Source organism: Melanotaenia boesemani, chromosome 14, assembly GCF_017639745.1.
Source record: "Melanotaenia boesemani isolate fMelBoe1 chromosome 14, fMelBoe1.pri, whole genome shotgun sequence".
NCBI classification, from domain to species: domain Eukaryota; kingdom Metazoa; phylum Chordata; class Actinopteri; order Atheriniformes; family Melanotaeniidae; genus Melanotaenia; species Melanotaenia boesemani.
This window is the reverse complement of record NC_055695.1, coordinates 34,903,196-34,918,315: the sequence shown is the minus strand read 5'-3', so window position 1 is coordinate 34,918,315 and position 15,120 is coordinate 34,903,196. Positions and strand designations below refer to the sequence as shown.

General features: G+C 46.4%; 1 protein-coding gene across 4 annotated transcripts in view; it reads right to left on the bottom strand.

Moving 5' to 3' along the window:
- The window catches only part of btbd8 (BTB domain containing 8), an 84,100-nt gene extending 69,392 nt beyond the window's left edge, over window positions 1-14,708 (bottom strand). For 3 of the 4 annotated variants that reach the window (XM_042005493.1, XM_042005495.1, XM_042005497.1), the window contains exons 1-2: window positions 14,208-14,498; window positions 13,715-13,833 (exon numbers count right to left, since the gene is read on the bottom strand). In XM_042005493.1, the coding sequence (XP_041861427.1) occupies window positions 13,715-13,818 (104 nt within the window). In that variant the 5' untranslated portion in view covers window positions 13,819-13,833; window positions 14,208-14,498. Of the gene's footprint in view, window positions 1-13,714; window positions 13,834-14,207; window positions 14,499-14,613 lie in introns of those variants that run through there. The other variant, XM_042005494.1, reaches the window with a different exon arrangement.
- Window positions 14,709-15,120: the final 412 nt, after the last annotated feature.

Below are 15,120 nucleotides of genomic sequence, written 5' to 3'. Positions count from 1 at the left end.
GGACCCTGACCGCTGCTGGTTTAATGTCTGTGGACCCTGACCGCTGCTGGTTTAACGTCTGTGGACTCTGACCGCTGCTGGTTTAACGTTTGTGGACCCTGACCGCTGCTGGTTTAACGTTTGTGGACTCTGACCGCTGCTGGTTTAACGTTTGTGGACTTTGACCGCTGCTGGTTTAACGTTTGTGGAAACTGACAGCTCTGGTTTAACGTTTCTGGACCCTGACCGCTGCTGGTTTAATGTTTGTGGACTCTGACCGCTGCTGGTTTAACGTTTGTGGACCCTGATCGCTGCTGGTTTAACGTCTGTGGACCCTGATCGCTGCTGGTTTAATGTCTGTGGACCCTGATCGCTGCTGGTTTAACGTCTGTGGACCCTGATCGCTGCTGGTTTAACGTCTGTGGACCCTGATCGCTGCTGGTTTAACGTCTGTGGACCCTGATCGCTGCTGGTTTAACGTCTGTGGACCCTGATCGCTGCTGGTTTAACGTCTGTGGACCCTGATCGCTGCTGGTTTAACGTCTGTGGACTCTAACCGTTGCTGTTTGGGACATTGCGGGATGAGAAAATGTTGCTCCATTCTCGTCTCTCCTGGACTGACAGAGTCCAATAAGCCTGCAAGCTGCTTTCACAGCGATGCGCCATCAGACATGATCTGGTGCATCTCCAGTCCTGTGTCTGAGTTTCTGTTGCCACGGTTACCAACTACATTTTAGTCAGAGCAATAATTTACAACAATAAGTCTATTTGACTGGAAGTTCTTTCATAGGTGTCCATTATCACCCAGACCATGGTAAAAATATATATATATAAATCTGGTGTCTTTCCCTCTGCCTTCAAGCAAGCTCGGGTTCCCCCGCTGCTGAAGAAACCCACACTCAACCCAGCCCAGGTTGGAAACTACCGGCCGGTCCCACTGCTTCCATTCATGTCTAAACTACTAGAGCTTCAGTCTTCAGTCAGGTCTCACAGTTCCTCCAAGACAACAACCTGCTAGATCCATATCAGTCTGGCTATAGGCAAGGCTGCTCTACAGATCTGCTGGTCAATCCTCAGTCCTTATACTGCTGGACCTGTCTGCTGCCTTTGACACAGTCAACCATCATATACTGTTCTCCACACTCTCAGAGGTTGGCATCTCAGGATCGGTCCTCTCGTGATTTATGTCCTACCTCACAGGAAGATCCTTCAAAGTATCTTGGCAAGGGGGAATGTCCAGATCACTCGCTCTGGTCATTTCACGCATTGACTACTGCAACTCCTTACTGGCTGGCCTGCCTGCATGCTCAGTTAAACCTCTGCAGATGATCCAGAACGCAGCAGCACGTTTGGTGTTCAACCAGCCCAAAAGAGCTCATGTCACTCCGCTGCTAATCGCTCTCCACTGGCTTCCAATTGCAGAGCATCAAATTCAAAGCTCTGCTTCTGGCTTACAAAACAAAAACCCAAACGGCTCCGGTCTACCTCCACTCCTTAATCCAGAGCTACACTCCCTCTCCACAGCTACGCTCTGCCAGAGAAAGACGCCTAGTGCTCCCACCACAAGGCGCCACATCAGTAGCTACACTCTTCTCCTCTGTTGTTCCCCGGTGGTGGAACCATCTACCAAACTCCATCCGATCCACAGAGTCCTTATCCACTTTTAAAAGCAAGCTAAAGACTCAGCTGTTTAAGGAGCATTTCCACATTTAGCTTAACTCTTCTACTCAGAATGAGTTAGAAATATTTGTCCAGCTCTTTGGCTCAACCAGGTACTGAAGAAGCACATACACACATACATATATATATTGTGGAAATTGTAGAAAGGAAGAGACAATTTCTCACTTTAACTACACAACTTGTGTCGTTTTATTCCAAAAACAAGAACAGACTTTTTTTAGGAAAAAACAATATGGAGGAGCCCGTGGAGACAGAAAACAGGAAACCCCAGATACAGTCTTGGGGTTACCGGGCAACAGTGAACAACTTGCTACAACGTTAAACACCAGTCTATATTACTGCACGGTGAATTATGTACTTAAGAGTCCACTACACACGTCCCCCCAGAATTTACCGTGGCAGACACAAAACAGAAACCACCATGAAAAAGAAAGAAAAATCAACGAGGTGGCGGCCGGATCACACGACCGGAACGACTCCGCTGAACAACAGCGGGGACGGGGACCTCTGCAGGAGAAGGTCCTGAGGTAACAACAGAGGGTGAGCAGGTATGGGACGGGGAAACCCGCAAGGGGTCACCCGGGGACCCAGGACCGGTTGGAGGTCGCCCCGTCGCGGAGGTTGGGCAAGCCCGACAGGTCCACTCAAATCCAGGTGAGCCGGCTTGAGGCGGTCCACTGAAATGCGCTCGGCCTTACCGCCCATGTCCACCACAAAGTATTTATCCCCCCCGCCTCTAATACCCGGAAAGGGCCGTCATAAGGACGCTGCAGTGGCCCGCGATGAGCATCATGGCGAATGAAGACGAAATCTGCCGACTGTAGGCGTGGGGGAATGTAGGACTGCGGCAGGCCATGCTGGGAGGTTGGAACAGGAGCAAACAGCTGCGCTTTATCCGCGAGGACCGTGCGTTGATGGATTGCAGACCACGGGGTCGTAACGTCAGGAAAAAAATCCCCAGGGACCCTCAGAGGCTGGCCGTACACCAGCTCCGCAGACGAAGCCTGGAGGTCCTCTTTAGGGGCAGTCCTGAGGCCCAACATGACCCATGGGAGCTTATCAACCCAGTTGCTGTCCCTGAGACTGGCCCGGAGGGAGGCCTTCATGGAACGATGGAACTGTTCACACAAGCCATTAGCTTGTGGGTGATAGGCCGTGGTACGGTGGAGCTTCACCCCTAAGCCGTTTGCTACTGCGTTCCAGAGCTCCGAGGTGAACTGTGAGCCCCGATCCGAGGAGAGATCAGATGGAGTGCCAAAGCGGGCCACCCAAACACCAATGAATGCCCTTGCCATCTCCGCAGCCGTAGCCGATGTTAGCAGAGCAACCTCAGGCCAGCGGGTCGTCCTATCCACCATGGTAAGGAGGTAAGTGAAACCAAGAGAGGGGGGAAGGGGGCCAACCAGGTCCACATTCACATGGTCGAACCTCCTTTCCGGCACCGGGAAAAGCGCCAGGGGAGCTGTAGTGTGGCGGTGAACCTTGGAACACTGACAGTCCACGCAGGTGTCCGCCCAGTCCCGCACGTCCCTCTTTAGACCACGCCAGACAAACTTGGACGCAACCAAACGCTGGGATGGTTTCCTACCAGGGTGAGAAAGACCATGTACCGCATCAAACACACGGCGTCTCCAGGTGGTCGGAACAATGGGCCTTGGACAACCGGTGGAAACATCACACAACAGCGTGAAGCTGCCCTCACCAAAGGGGACATCCTTCAGCTGAAGGCTAGTAGCCTCGGTCCTGAGCGACCGGACCATCGGGTCGGAGGTTTGATCGGCTGCCATGCGGGCATAATCGAGCCCCAGGTGGACGACCCCAGTCAAAGCGCGGGAGAGGCAGTCTGCGACAACGTTGGTCTTGCCCGAAACATGTTGTATGTCCGTGGTGAACTCTGAGATGTAGGACAGTTGCCGTTGCTGTCGGGCAGACCAAGGGTCAGACGCCTTAGACATAGCAAAAGTGAGAGGTTTGTGGTCGACAAAAGCAGTAAACCGCCGGCCCTCCAGCAACGAACGGAAATGTCGGACAGCGAGGTGCAGTGCAAGCAGCTCCCGGTCGAAAGTGCTGTATTTGCGTTCATTGGGGCGGAGCTGCCGGCTGAAGAAAGCGAGGGGTTGCCAAGCGCCGGCCACCCACTGCTCATGTACAGCACCCACCGCATAGTCCGAGGCATCCGTAGTGATTGCAATGGGGGCCTCGGGTGATGGGTGAGCGAGCATCGTAGCATTGGCCAAAGCGGTTTTGGCATCAGTGAAAGCGGCCGTCCTCTCAGTGGTCCAGTCCACCAACTGCTTGGGGGACCTGCCCTTCAAAACCTCATGTAGTGGGCGCATGAGGGCTGCAGCTTTAGAAATGAAACGGTGATAAAAGTTCACCATACCCAGGAACTCCTGAAGGGACCGCACCGTAGCCAGGCGTGGGAAATCCAGCACCGCTTGTACCTTAGATGGGAGCGGGACAGCCCCATCCTTGCTGATCCGATGACCTAAGAAGTCAATGGTAGTTAACCCAAACTGACATTTGGCTGGGTTGACGATCAGTCCGTGCTGGTTGAGACGGTCAAAGAGTCCATAAGACGTTGGAACGACTGGGCCGCATTTTTAAGGCCAAATGGCATTCTCAAAAACTCAAATAGTCCGAAAGGGGTAATCACGGCTGTTTTGGGGACATCTGAAGGATGTACTGGGACCTGGTGATAACCACGGACGAGGTCCACCTTTGAAAAAATTACTTTACCAGCCAGGTGTGACGAAAAGTCTTGGATGTGAGGCACCGGGTAGCGGTCCGGTGTTGTAGCCTCATTCAACCGGCGGTAATCACCGCATGGGCGCCACCCACCACCGTGCTTAGGAACCATGTGGAGAGGTGAAGACCAGGAGCTGTTTGAGCGGCGGATAATTCCAAGGCGCTCCATGCTGCCAAATTCAGCTTTGGCGATGGCTAACTTAGCTGGGTCCAGGCGCCTTGCACGGGCGTGGACTGGTGGGCCGGTGGTGGTAATGTAATGCTCCACTCCGTGTTTGGGAGAGGTGGACGAGAAGGTGGGCTGCGTAAGTGCCGGAAACCTAACTAGCAGGTGATGGAACACGTCAGCCTGCGGGAGCACCGCTGAAAGTCTGACAGAGTCTACAGCACTCAGGACGCAGTCGAAAGAAGAGAAGGTGGTGGCGTGAACCAAACGACGGTTCTTGACATCTACTAGCAAGCCATACTCACACAGAAAGTCTGCGCCCAAGATGGGGACTGCCACCTTGGCAGTAATGAAATCCCAGTGGAATCGTTGTCCGCCAAAACACAGTTCTACCTTATGGGTACCAAAAGTTTATATGGGAGTACCGTTAGCGGCCTGTAGGGGGGGGGCCTTGTCCCCCTGCTAGAATGTCCAGTCTTGATGCGGGCAGGACGCTCCTCTGCGCGCCTGTGGCGCACAGAAAACGGCGCCCCGAGATGACGTCATGGATGAACAGCAGCCTGTCAATGGAACCGGCACTCAAGGCCACTACTGAGCGCCAGCTCTGGCGTTTCCCGTCCCCGTGTAGCCGCAGGGAGCATGGCAGCGCTTGGCTTTAGATCCAAAACGTGCATGATAATAACACCAACTCTGTCCGGAGTGGTGGCGGAGGGGGACCGTCGCTGCAGTGAGCGCCATGTCGCCGGAGACCGTTGCAGCAGCAGAGAAATCCGTGTCCGGTGCCGCAGCTGCGAAGGTGGCGAGTGCAGAAGGAGCCGGTCCGTGGTGTCGGCTTGCCAGAAAAAAACGATCGGCTTCCTCAGCCAGGGCACGGCAGTCCGTGATGCTGGTGTTAGCCAAAGCGGCTCGTACCGGGGAAGGCAGCTGTCTCAGAAAGAGTTGGACGAAGAGGAAATCTGGTGCATGGTCCCCCATGAGATCCAACATCCTGTCCATGAGCTCGGAGGGTTTACTGTCACCCAGACCGTGCAACGAGAATAGACGACTGGCCCGCTCGGCATCGGAGAGTTCAAAAGTCTTGAGCAGGTGAGCTTTGATTGCAGCATACTTATTGTCCGCCGGTGGGTTCTTTAAAAGACTGACCAATCTCGTGGCTGTAGCACTGCTGAGCGCCGCGACAACATAGTAGTACTTGGTGGTGTCCACGGTAATGTCCCGCAAGGCGAACTGTGCTTCAGCCTGGGCAAACCACGCCGAGGCAGACGACTCCCAGAACTCTGGCAGCTTCAGAGACACCACGTTCGTAGTCATCGTCGATCGGGAGTTTGTGGAAAACGTCCACGTCGGGGTCACCAGTGTGGAAATTGTAGAAAGGAAGAGACAATTTCTCACTTTAACTACACAACTCGTGTCGTTTTATTCCAAAAACAAGAACAGACTTTTTTTTAGGAAAAAACAATATGGAGGAGCCCGTGGAGACAGAAAACAGGAAACCCCAGATACAGTCTTGGGGTTACCGGGCAACAGTGAACAACTTGCTACAACGTTAAACACCAGTCTATATTACTGCATGGTGAATTATGTACTTAAGAGTCCACTACAATATATATATATATATATATATATATATATATATATATGCTCATATGCTCTGCCTCGAGCAACACATGACAGCACCTGGTCCAACTGGACTCACAGCAGTCTGACTACCACTTAATGATGACATCCATCTTGTTTGAATTCATGCTTGTGTTGTTCTTACTCTCAAATGTAAGTCGCTTTGGATAAAAGCGTCTGCTAAATGACTGTAGAATAGAATAGAATAGAATATACATCTGTTGTTGTAGCTCGAAAAGGAGTGAGAAGAAGACAAATTTATTTAAGCACACCCCGTATAACATCAACTCTATTAAGCATTTTAAGGCATACATGTGTCAGCACTCACGCAAGTTATTCGTGTGCCAGTGTGCATTAGGGCTGCAACGATTAGTCAACGTCGACAATAGTCGAAAATAAAAATAGTTAACAATGAATTTGACCGTTGGAAAAAAAAAAAAAAAAAAAAAAAAAAAAAAAAAAAAACTACAGAGTGAGACATCGTCTTCTTTTCCTATCTCTGCTGAGAGTGGCACATGTGCAATAAAGTCCACCAGGGGAAAAATATGGTGACCGACTAGGGAATAAAACGGCAGCAAAGGATGTCAAAAGTCTGAAACAACTTCACGTTAAGCTTATAAAATAAATGAAATACCCATGAGATTTGTAAAGCAGGCCTTGCGTAACATGGAAGTGCGTTTACAATCCACGAACAAAGAGCAGGAACATTGGACTTACATAACAACTTCATGCAAGATTTCAAAGCTGACAGTGAAATAAGATCCATTTAAGAATTACGAGATATAAAATCTGATTGCTCAACTAGCTGTTTTAATAGTCGATCACTAATCGACTATCATAATAGTCACTAGTTGCAGCCCTAGTGTGCATACATATAAGTAAAAACAGTAAACTCTTAACTTTCATTAATCCTTATTAGGGCTGCAACGATTAGTCGACGTTGTCGACTATAGTCGACAATAAAAATAGTTGACAAGGAATTTACCCGTCGACTATTGTCGGCAAAAAAAAAAAAAAAAAAAAAATGAGACATCGTCTTTTTCCCCCTATCTCTGCTGAGAGTTGCACATGCGCAAGAAAGTCCGCCAGTGGAAAAATATGGCGGCAGAGCAAGCAACAAAACGACGGCAGAGGACCTCGAAGGTCTGAGACCACTTCATACTAAACGTACAGAATAAGTTATGTACATGTAAGATTTGTAAGACTGACCTTGTGTACCATGGAAGTACGTCTGCAATGCATGAACACTTGAAGAGGAGGCATGTCGGAGTTGAGGATGAGTCGGACTCACTTCGGTAAGATAATAACTTGTAAGCTAGTATGCATGCATGATTTTATCAATAACAAAAACTGGCTTGCACGTATATTGTTAAGTCATTTTTTAGCTTAAAAGATGAAAGTTTAATCCTGTGTGTGACGAAAGCATTTTTAATCAAATTTATACAGGCCGAAGAGAAGTCTAAGCATAGATGACGTTCTGCAAAAGAAACAGACGTGCACTCCGCAGCAGGCGACTGTTCTCACCAACTCAGTATTAAACATGCTCATTCATGACATGAGACCACTCTCTATGGTTGATGGTGAAGGGTTTCAAGAAATGATTCGCCAGTTCAATCCAGAGTACATCCTGCCATCCAGAACCCATTTCACCCAATTGATGGAGAAAAAATATGAGACTGCCCTCCTAAAGGTAAATGTTTAGTGTTCACAGACACACCAATCATACTGCATTTCATAAACTTTTATTATTATTATTATTATTATTAAATAAAACAAAGAGCTACACATTGTATAAATGTTTCTACTAAAACTTTTTACTACTAAAAAATATTTACAAAAGTCCACTTTGTCTTTACAGGTAAAGCAGATTTTAAAAGAGGTTGACAGCTCCCTCACATTGACTGCTGATGTGTGGACCAGCAATGCCACAGAGTCCTATCTTGGAGTGTCCTGCCATTTCATCACCAAAGATTGGCAAATGAAGACTTTCAACCTCACCACCATGCCTCTGGAGGAGAGGCATACTGCTGCCAACATCGTAACATGGATGGAGGAGGTGATAGGGAAATCTGACATATTACCGAACAAAATTAAAGCAGTTGTTCATGACAACGGGTCCAACATGGTGGCAGCAATGTGAATGCTGGAAGAAAAACATGGTTGGGTTTCAGTCCGTTGTACTGGGCACATCCTCCAGCTCAAAGTCAATAGTGCCCTTAAAGATCTCAGCATTAGCAAAGCAGTTAGTGCTGCAAGAAACCTTGTGGAACACTTCAGAAGAAGTGAGCTGGCTAATACTAAATTAAAGAAGAAACAACAACAAATGAACACTCCAGACCACAAGCTGATTCAGGATGTCAGTATGAGATGGAACAGTACCTACTACATGGTAGAGAGGCTCCTGGAACGGCGCTGGCCAGTCACAGCAACTTTATCAGATCCTGAGGTAACTCACAGAGGCAAGCACTACTTTGACTTGAAGCCAGATCAGTGGGTGCTGCTTGAGGAGCTGGTGCAAGGACTGCAGCCATTTGAATGTGCTACCGTTTACTTTGGTGGACAGGAGTACGCTACTGCTTCATGTCTTCCACAGCTGGTCAAAGGGCTGCAACGGTCCATGGAGCAAATCCGTTTAGAAATGAGCCCAGAAAAAGCCTTGCTGTCTGGTGCCGGTAGACCCAAGATTCAGAAAACTGAAGTTTATGTCAGCTGAAGATGGCACAAGGTTGAAAGGAACAGCTGAAGTTCTTGTTATCAAAGAAGCAAAGGAGGAGACTGGAATGCATGATGGCTGTGACCCTGAGCTGCAGCAGAAGAGGGTGAGTGTTCCAGGTGAAACCTCAGCACTGGATAACCTGCTTAAGTCGGACACAGACAGTCTGAGTGAGGAAGAGGAGGAAACCCAGGAGGACAAAAAGATCCAAATGGTGAGAAGGGAAATTCAGATGTTCTTCACAGAGCCAGCAATATCCAAAAAGGAAGACCCTCTCAGATGGTGGAAAGAAAATGAGTGGCGTTTTCCCACACTGTCAAAGCTGGCAAGATCCCTTCTGTGTATCCCTGCAACATCTGAGCGAATCTTCTCTGCAGCTGGGAACATCTGCTCTAAGAAGAAAGCTAGCCTGACCCAGGACCACGTGGAGATGCTGGCATTCCTTGGCATGAATGAACTGATTGACATATTGTCTTGTAGTTACTTTCAACAAACAACGTATATACCACTCAATGTTCTGCACAAAATTCACTTTTTAAAAAAATTTAAATTTAAGCTTATTTGCTGTTTTCTGCTGCTAATTTGCACATTCTTTTTTTTTTATGGATTTGTGGTTTGTATTTACTTCTGTTAAAATAAGATAAAAATTTTATTTTTCGCACAGTGGGGAAACTACAGCAGCAAAGTTATCAGTCCATCTCCCCCTTTTAATTAGTACATCATTTAAACAACCTCATGCAAGATTTAAAAGCTGAAAGTGAAATAAGAGCCATTTAATAATTACAGGATACATAATCCGATTAGTCGACTAGTCGTTTTAATAGTCGATGACTAGTCGACTATCAGAATAGTCATTAGTTGAGGTATATAGAGGTGTGCATGTTCACGTGTGTCGATCTAGTCAACATTCAATCGTTTGTAAGAAAAGAGAGAAAAGGAAAATACAATTTAATTAATCATCTTTAAGTGCATAGTGGTGTAATATTTTGTGCTTATATGACATTTTAATTTTAATTAACATCTTTTTTAAGGTGGTTTGCATGCACTGTTTTTTAGATTTATTTCTCCTCTTATTCTTCAGGTCTTCATTACTAAATATTTTTTGTATATTATGAGGCAAGAGGTTGTACTTGGCTTTCTTTATTATTTATAAGGTTTTGTACACTGCTCAAATAAATAAATAAATAAAATAAAGAAACACTGAACATCCTGGATCTGAATGAATGAAATATTCATATTAAGCACTTTGTTCTTTACATAGTTAAATGTGGTGACAACAAAATCACATAAAAATGATCAATGGAAATCAGTTTTATTAACCCATGGAGGTCTGGATTTGGAGACACACTCAAATTAAAGTGGAAAAACAACTACAGGCTGATCCAGCTTTGATGTAATGTCCTTAAAACAAGTCAGAATGAGGCTCAGTAGTGTGTGTGGCCTCCACGTGCCTGTAGGACCTCCCAAGAGGTCTGGACATTCTCCTGTTGAGGTGGTGGATGGTCTCCTGAGGGATCTCCTCCCAGACCTGGACATAAAGCATCTGCCAACTCCTGGACAGTTTGTGGTGGATGGAGACATGATGTCCCAGATGTGCTCAGCTGGATTCAGGTCTGGGGAACGGACGGCCAGTCCATAGCATCAATGCTTCGTCTGGCAGGAACTGCTGACACACTCCAGCCACATGAGGTCTAGCACTGTCTAGGAGGAACCCAGGACCAACCGCACCAGCATGTGGTCTCACAAGGGGTCTGAGGATCTCATCTCGGTACCTAATGGCAGTCAGGCTAACTCTGGCGAGCACATGGAGGGCTGTGCAGCCCCCCAAAGAAATGCCACCCCCCACCATTACTGGCCCACTGCCAAACCGGTCATGCTGGAGGATGTTCAGGCAGCAGAACGTTCTCCACGACGTCTCCAGACTCTAACACGTCTGTCTCATGTGCTCAGTGTGAACCTGCTTCCATCTGTGAAGAACACAGGGGCCAGTGGCCAAGTTACCAATCTTGGTGTTTTCTCTGGTAAAAGCCAAACGTCCTGCATGGTGTTGGGCTGTAAACACAACCCCCACCTGTGGACTTCGGCCCTCATACCTCCCTCATGGAGTCTGTTTCTGACCGTTTGAGCTACACCTGCACATCTGTGTCCTGCTGGAGGTCATGTTGCAGGGCTCTGGCAGTGCTCCTCCTGCTCCTCCTTGTACAAAGGTGGAGGTAGCGTCCTGCTGCTGGGTTGTTGCCTCCTACGGCCTCCTCCACGTCTCCTGATGGACTGGCCTGTCTCCTGGTTGATTTCACACAAGTGTGACTAGCCACGTTTCCATTACAGTATTTCGTTAAATAAAAGCGATATTTCTAAGATTTCGATAAAGTGCAGTTGTGATTTGCAGGTGCTTCCATTTAACGGTGTTTAGCACATTAGCTGTTATTCTCGTAAAATCTCGTCCCGCGAGACTCTACTTTGAGGATAGAAATTTCTAAATCTTTGTAAAACTCTTGCATTTCGCCGTTGCTTGCTATAAAGAATGACGATTATATTTTTTCTTTACTTCTCATATTGTTTGTGCTCAAAAATAACTCCAAGAAAATTGTCTTTAAATATGCGTTCTATAATTTAAGTTTGGATTTCCATTTTAATCTGTACATCACTGCTTCAGTTGCCAAATACCATTATTTTTTATTTTTTTAATAACAATTTATTATCATCAAACCATTTTTTATTTGTTCATTTCTACTGTCATCTGGGCCAGTACCAGCTGTCCTTACCAGAACACAAAAATGTGGTATCATCTGCAAAATGTACCATTTTAAGTATTTTAGACATAGATCATTAATAAAACTAGAAAACCGGTCCCAACACGGACCCCTGCGGGACGCCACAGGTAATACACTTCAATGTTGATTTGTACTCACCTGTATGAACACACTGCTGTCTCATCGTTAAATAAGGTTTATTTTACTGGTGTTTCCCGAACGGCAGTTTCTCAAGTTTTTAAGTAGAGCATATGAGCTGGCGTCAAAGGCTTTTTTAAATCTATAGAAATTACTATTGAGAAATCTTTGTCTTCTATACTATTACTTACTTCCTCAACCAGATCAATCAAAGCGAGAGTAGTAGACCTGTTACTACGGAAACCATACTGACTACTTATTGTTTAACTGTTCAAGCGATCCGTAAATAATTTTTCAAGAATTTTCGAGAATTGAGGCACCGGTGAGATTGGTCTGTAATTTACAACGGTTTTATAAACTGGAACGACTTTTGCCTTTTGCATTCTGGTTGGACGCTGCTGTGAAAAGGAGAGATTACATACATGTGTAATTGGTTGTATAATTTCATGTATTTGGTTTTTGGTTAAATTCATATCTAGACTTTTACAGTCTGTAGATTTTTGCTTTGAAATTTCCTCACAATGTTAATTATCTCATTTGTATGTACCGGGCTGAGGAAGGAGGAGTTTTCAGAGACAGTGGTTTGTTCTTCGGTGGTCGTTTTATCAGCAAGTTACGGTCCAACATCTACAACGTAATTATTGAACTCGTTGACCAATCTTCCATATCGACTATTTTGTTGTAATTTTGGATGAAATATTCTGCAGTCCTAAGCTCCCTGAACATCAACCGAATACGTAAGGAAACCATCCGTCTTCCTCGTGTCCGTCTCTCGTGTCAACATGAATTTCCTCCGTATCTGACTGGAGAGAAAATCAGTGGTTCTAGTTCAGTTCTGGTTACCAGGTTTACGTCTTCCTCAGCACAAAGTTTCACTACAAACCTGAGGCCCCACGGACAGTAAAAAAGATGAAGCAGGGTGTGGGCACCGAGAAGACAGCTGTCTGGAAAATGGTTTCCACTTACAAAGCTGCACCATCATCATCATCATCATCAGGTGTCGGCGTGGCTGCTGGTTGACGACAGTCCTCTCTGGAAGAAGTGTTTACAGCTGACTTCCGTTCTTTCTGTTTTCATTTTTGGGAATCCCATTTTTTCACCTTTTTACTCCTATTTTACTACCAAAACCAGCATGTTTTTAATGTAAATGACCAAAATGTACAATAATTAAATAGAAATGAACTCAAATTCATTGAGGCGACATTTCCTCACTACAGTAACAGACATGAATCAAAAACAAGCAGCAAGTAATTAAACTTCAGCTGAGAGTCACAAATCAACATTTTAAACTTCAACAGTAACTTGAGCAGGTTATTTAAGCTGTAGGACTAGTTAGTCCACCAATCAAAGACATCACCACTGAAATACATGACCGCCAGTCTCGTGTTGAGTTCAGTCCTCGTGTCTCGCTTTTGGACAGCACATGGTCGCTGCTTGTACTTTTACCTTTCCGGTCAATGGAGTGTTGCCAGAATCTGCAAACATCAGTTCACCAGACACATAAAAGTCCTTTGGGACCTGCTCGGCTCTGTACTGACGGGTTAGCGCCGAGTCTGCAGCTCTTTCACCGACACGCCGCAGGTCGCCGCTGTGCCATGTGTACGTTGTTTCGAAAAGGGAGGGGCTTAGTCTGAGGAGGGGGCTTGTTGTGCCACTCAGGTGTGCTTACCTCCATGCAGTTTTCCCCAGACATGCGTTCCTCCTCCACACGATAACAGCATCGCAGTCAAATTAGGTCAAATTCCGCGATGTTCCACGTTAAAAATAGATTCCGTTTTAATCGGCCAATTCCACGATTCCGTGATCGAGGAAATTACAGGGACCTATCTGTCCTTACACCTTTTGAGGTGCATCTTCAGGTCAGTCTATACCTGCAGGTATAGACTGACCTGCAGGTCAGGGAGCTGCAACGTGTCCTACCTGTTCAGGTCTGCAGACAAGGCGGATGATAAACATCTCTTCAGCTGCTCTTTGTGTTTGCGCTCTTTGGTCTGGAAGTCTCTAACAGCCTCAGTGGTGATCATGGTTCATTATTTTTTCTAAGACATACAAAGACAGACACCTGAGTTAGTGAAAGACTAAACAGGTGAAGGTGAAGAGAGGATGAGACATCATGAAGAAGCTGGTGAGAGAAGTCCAAACAGCAGCAGTATTAATCCTCATCCGTTTTCTGATTAATGACACAGTAAAACGACATTTTTACGACTTGACATGATTGTTATGCAGTCAGTAACACCATCTTTCATCAAATTTACAACCACTACATGTAACAAGGCAAGAAGAGCCGTCAGATATAAAATTACAATGATAACTGTCAGCTGGAGGAAGTAAAAACGAAGAGCTCGCGCTGGTGTTAGCAATCCCCTTTATAGCTGCCCTGCATACAGAAACTCAGTGATCCACCTGAACATACCTGAACTGTGTGGCCCAATCTGTGCTGCAATGAAGACGCCATCATCATCATCATCATCTTTTCTTCCAGGCTAACATACCAGCGTTAGCTAAGGAAATCTACCACTAAATGTTCTCTTAAACCACAAACCCTGACTTCCTTATGATAAAAACAACCCAGTAAATGAAGTGGAGCGGTGGCGGGTCTGTTCCTGTGTTAGAACACCTGGTGGATGTAAAATTACCGGACAGCTGATCCACTAACCGACGTTGTTGACACGGCAGCTACACGCTGTTCGCCACCCACAACACACGGTTTACCAAACACAGAAGGTCCGGTCAAACCGTCACAGCCTCGCACATGCGCAGTATTAATGTGACGGTTTGGTGAATAAACTGCAGCGTCATGCCAACATACACGATCATACCTGCTTTTCTGAAGAAGTCAGAGGAGGTTGAGAGTGCCGTCTTCTCCGCTGACTGCCGTGTACCATTTTTCAGTAACGTTGAGATCCTAAAGTTGCTCTGGTCGCAACCACAGTGAGCCGGGTGGGCGGAGTTTTGACTCCATTTAAAGGACCAATATGTCAAAATTTAACTACAACCTGCCATAAAAGGGAAATAGTGTACGGAGCCCCCAGGGGACACGGATTTTCTTTTCTTTTGTGTTCCCTTTGCAAAAAAAGGGATGATCCGAGATCGAGCACAGCCTGTTAAAGCTGTTTTTCTTTTCTTTAGCAGTTTCTTTAGTTTCTAGTCTGCATCTGTCTTTCTCAGCATCAAGTCAACACAACACACCTGACAATGACTTTATGTCCAGTTAACAGAGGAAGTGTGTTGTAACGTAGAGCTTTAACGGATTAATTACAAGAGGCTGAGGAGAAAACAGGTGGAGCTCCACCAGCGGTCAGGGATTGAGGAGATGGTCCTCAGTC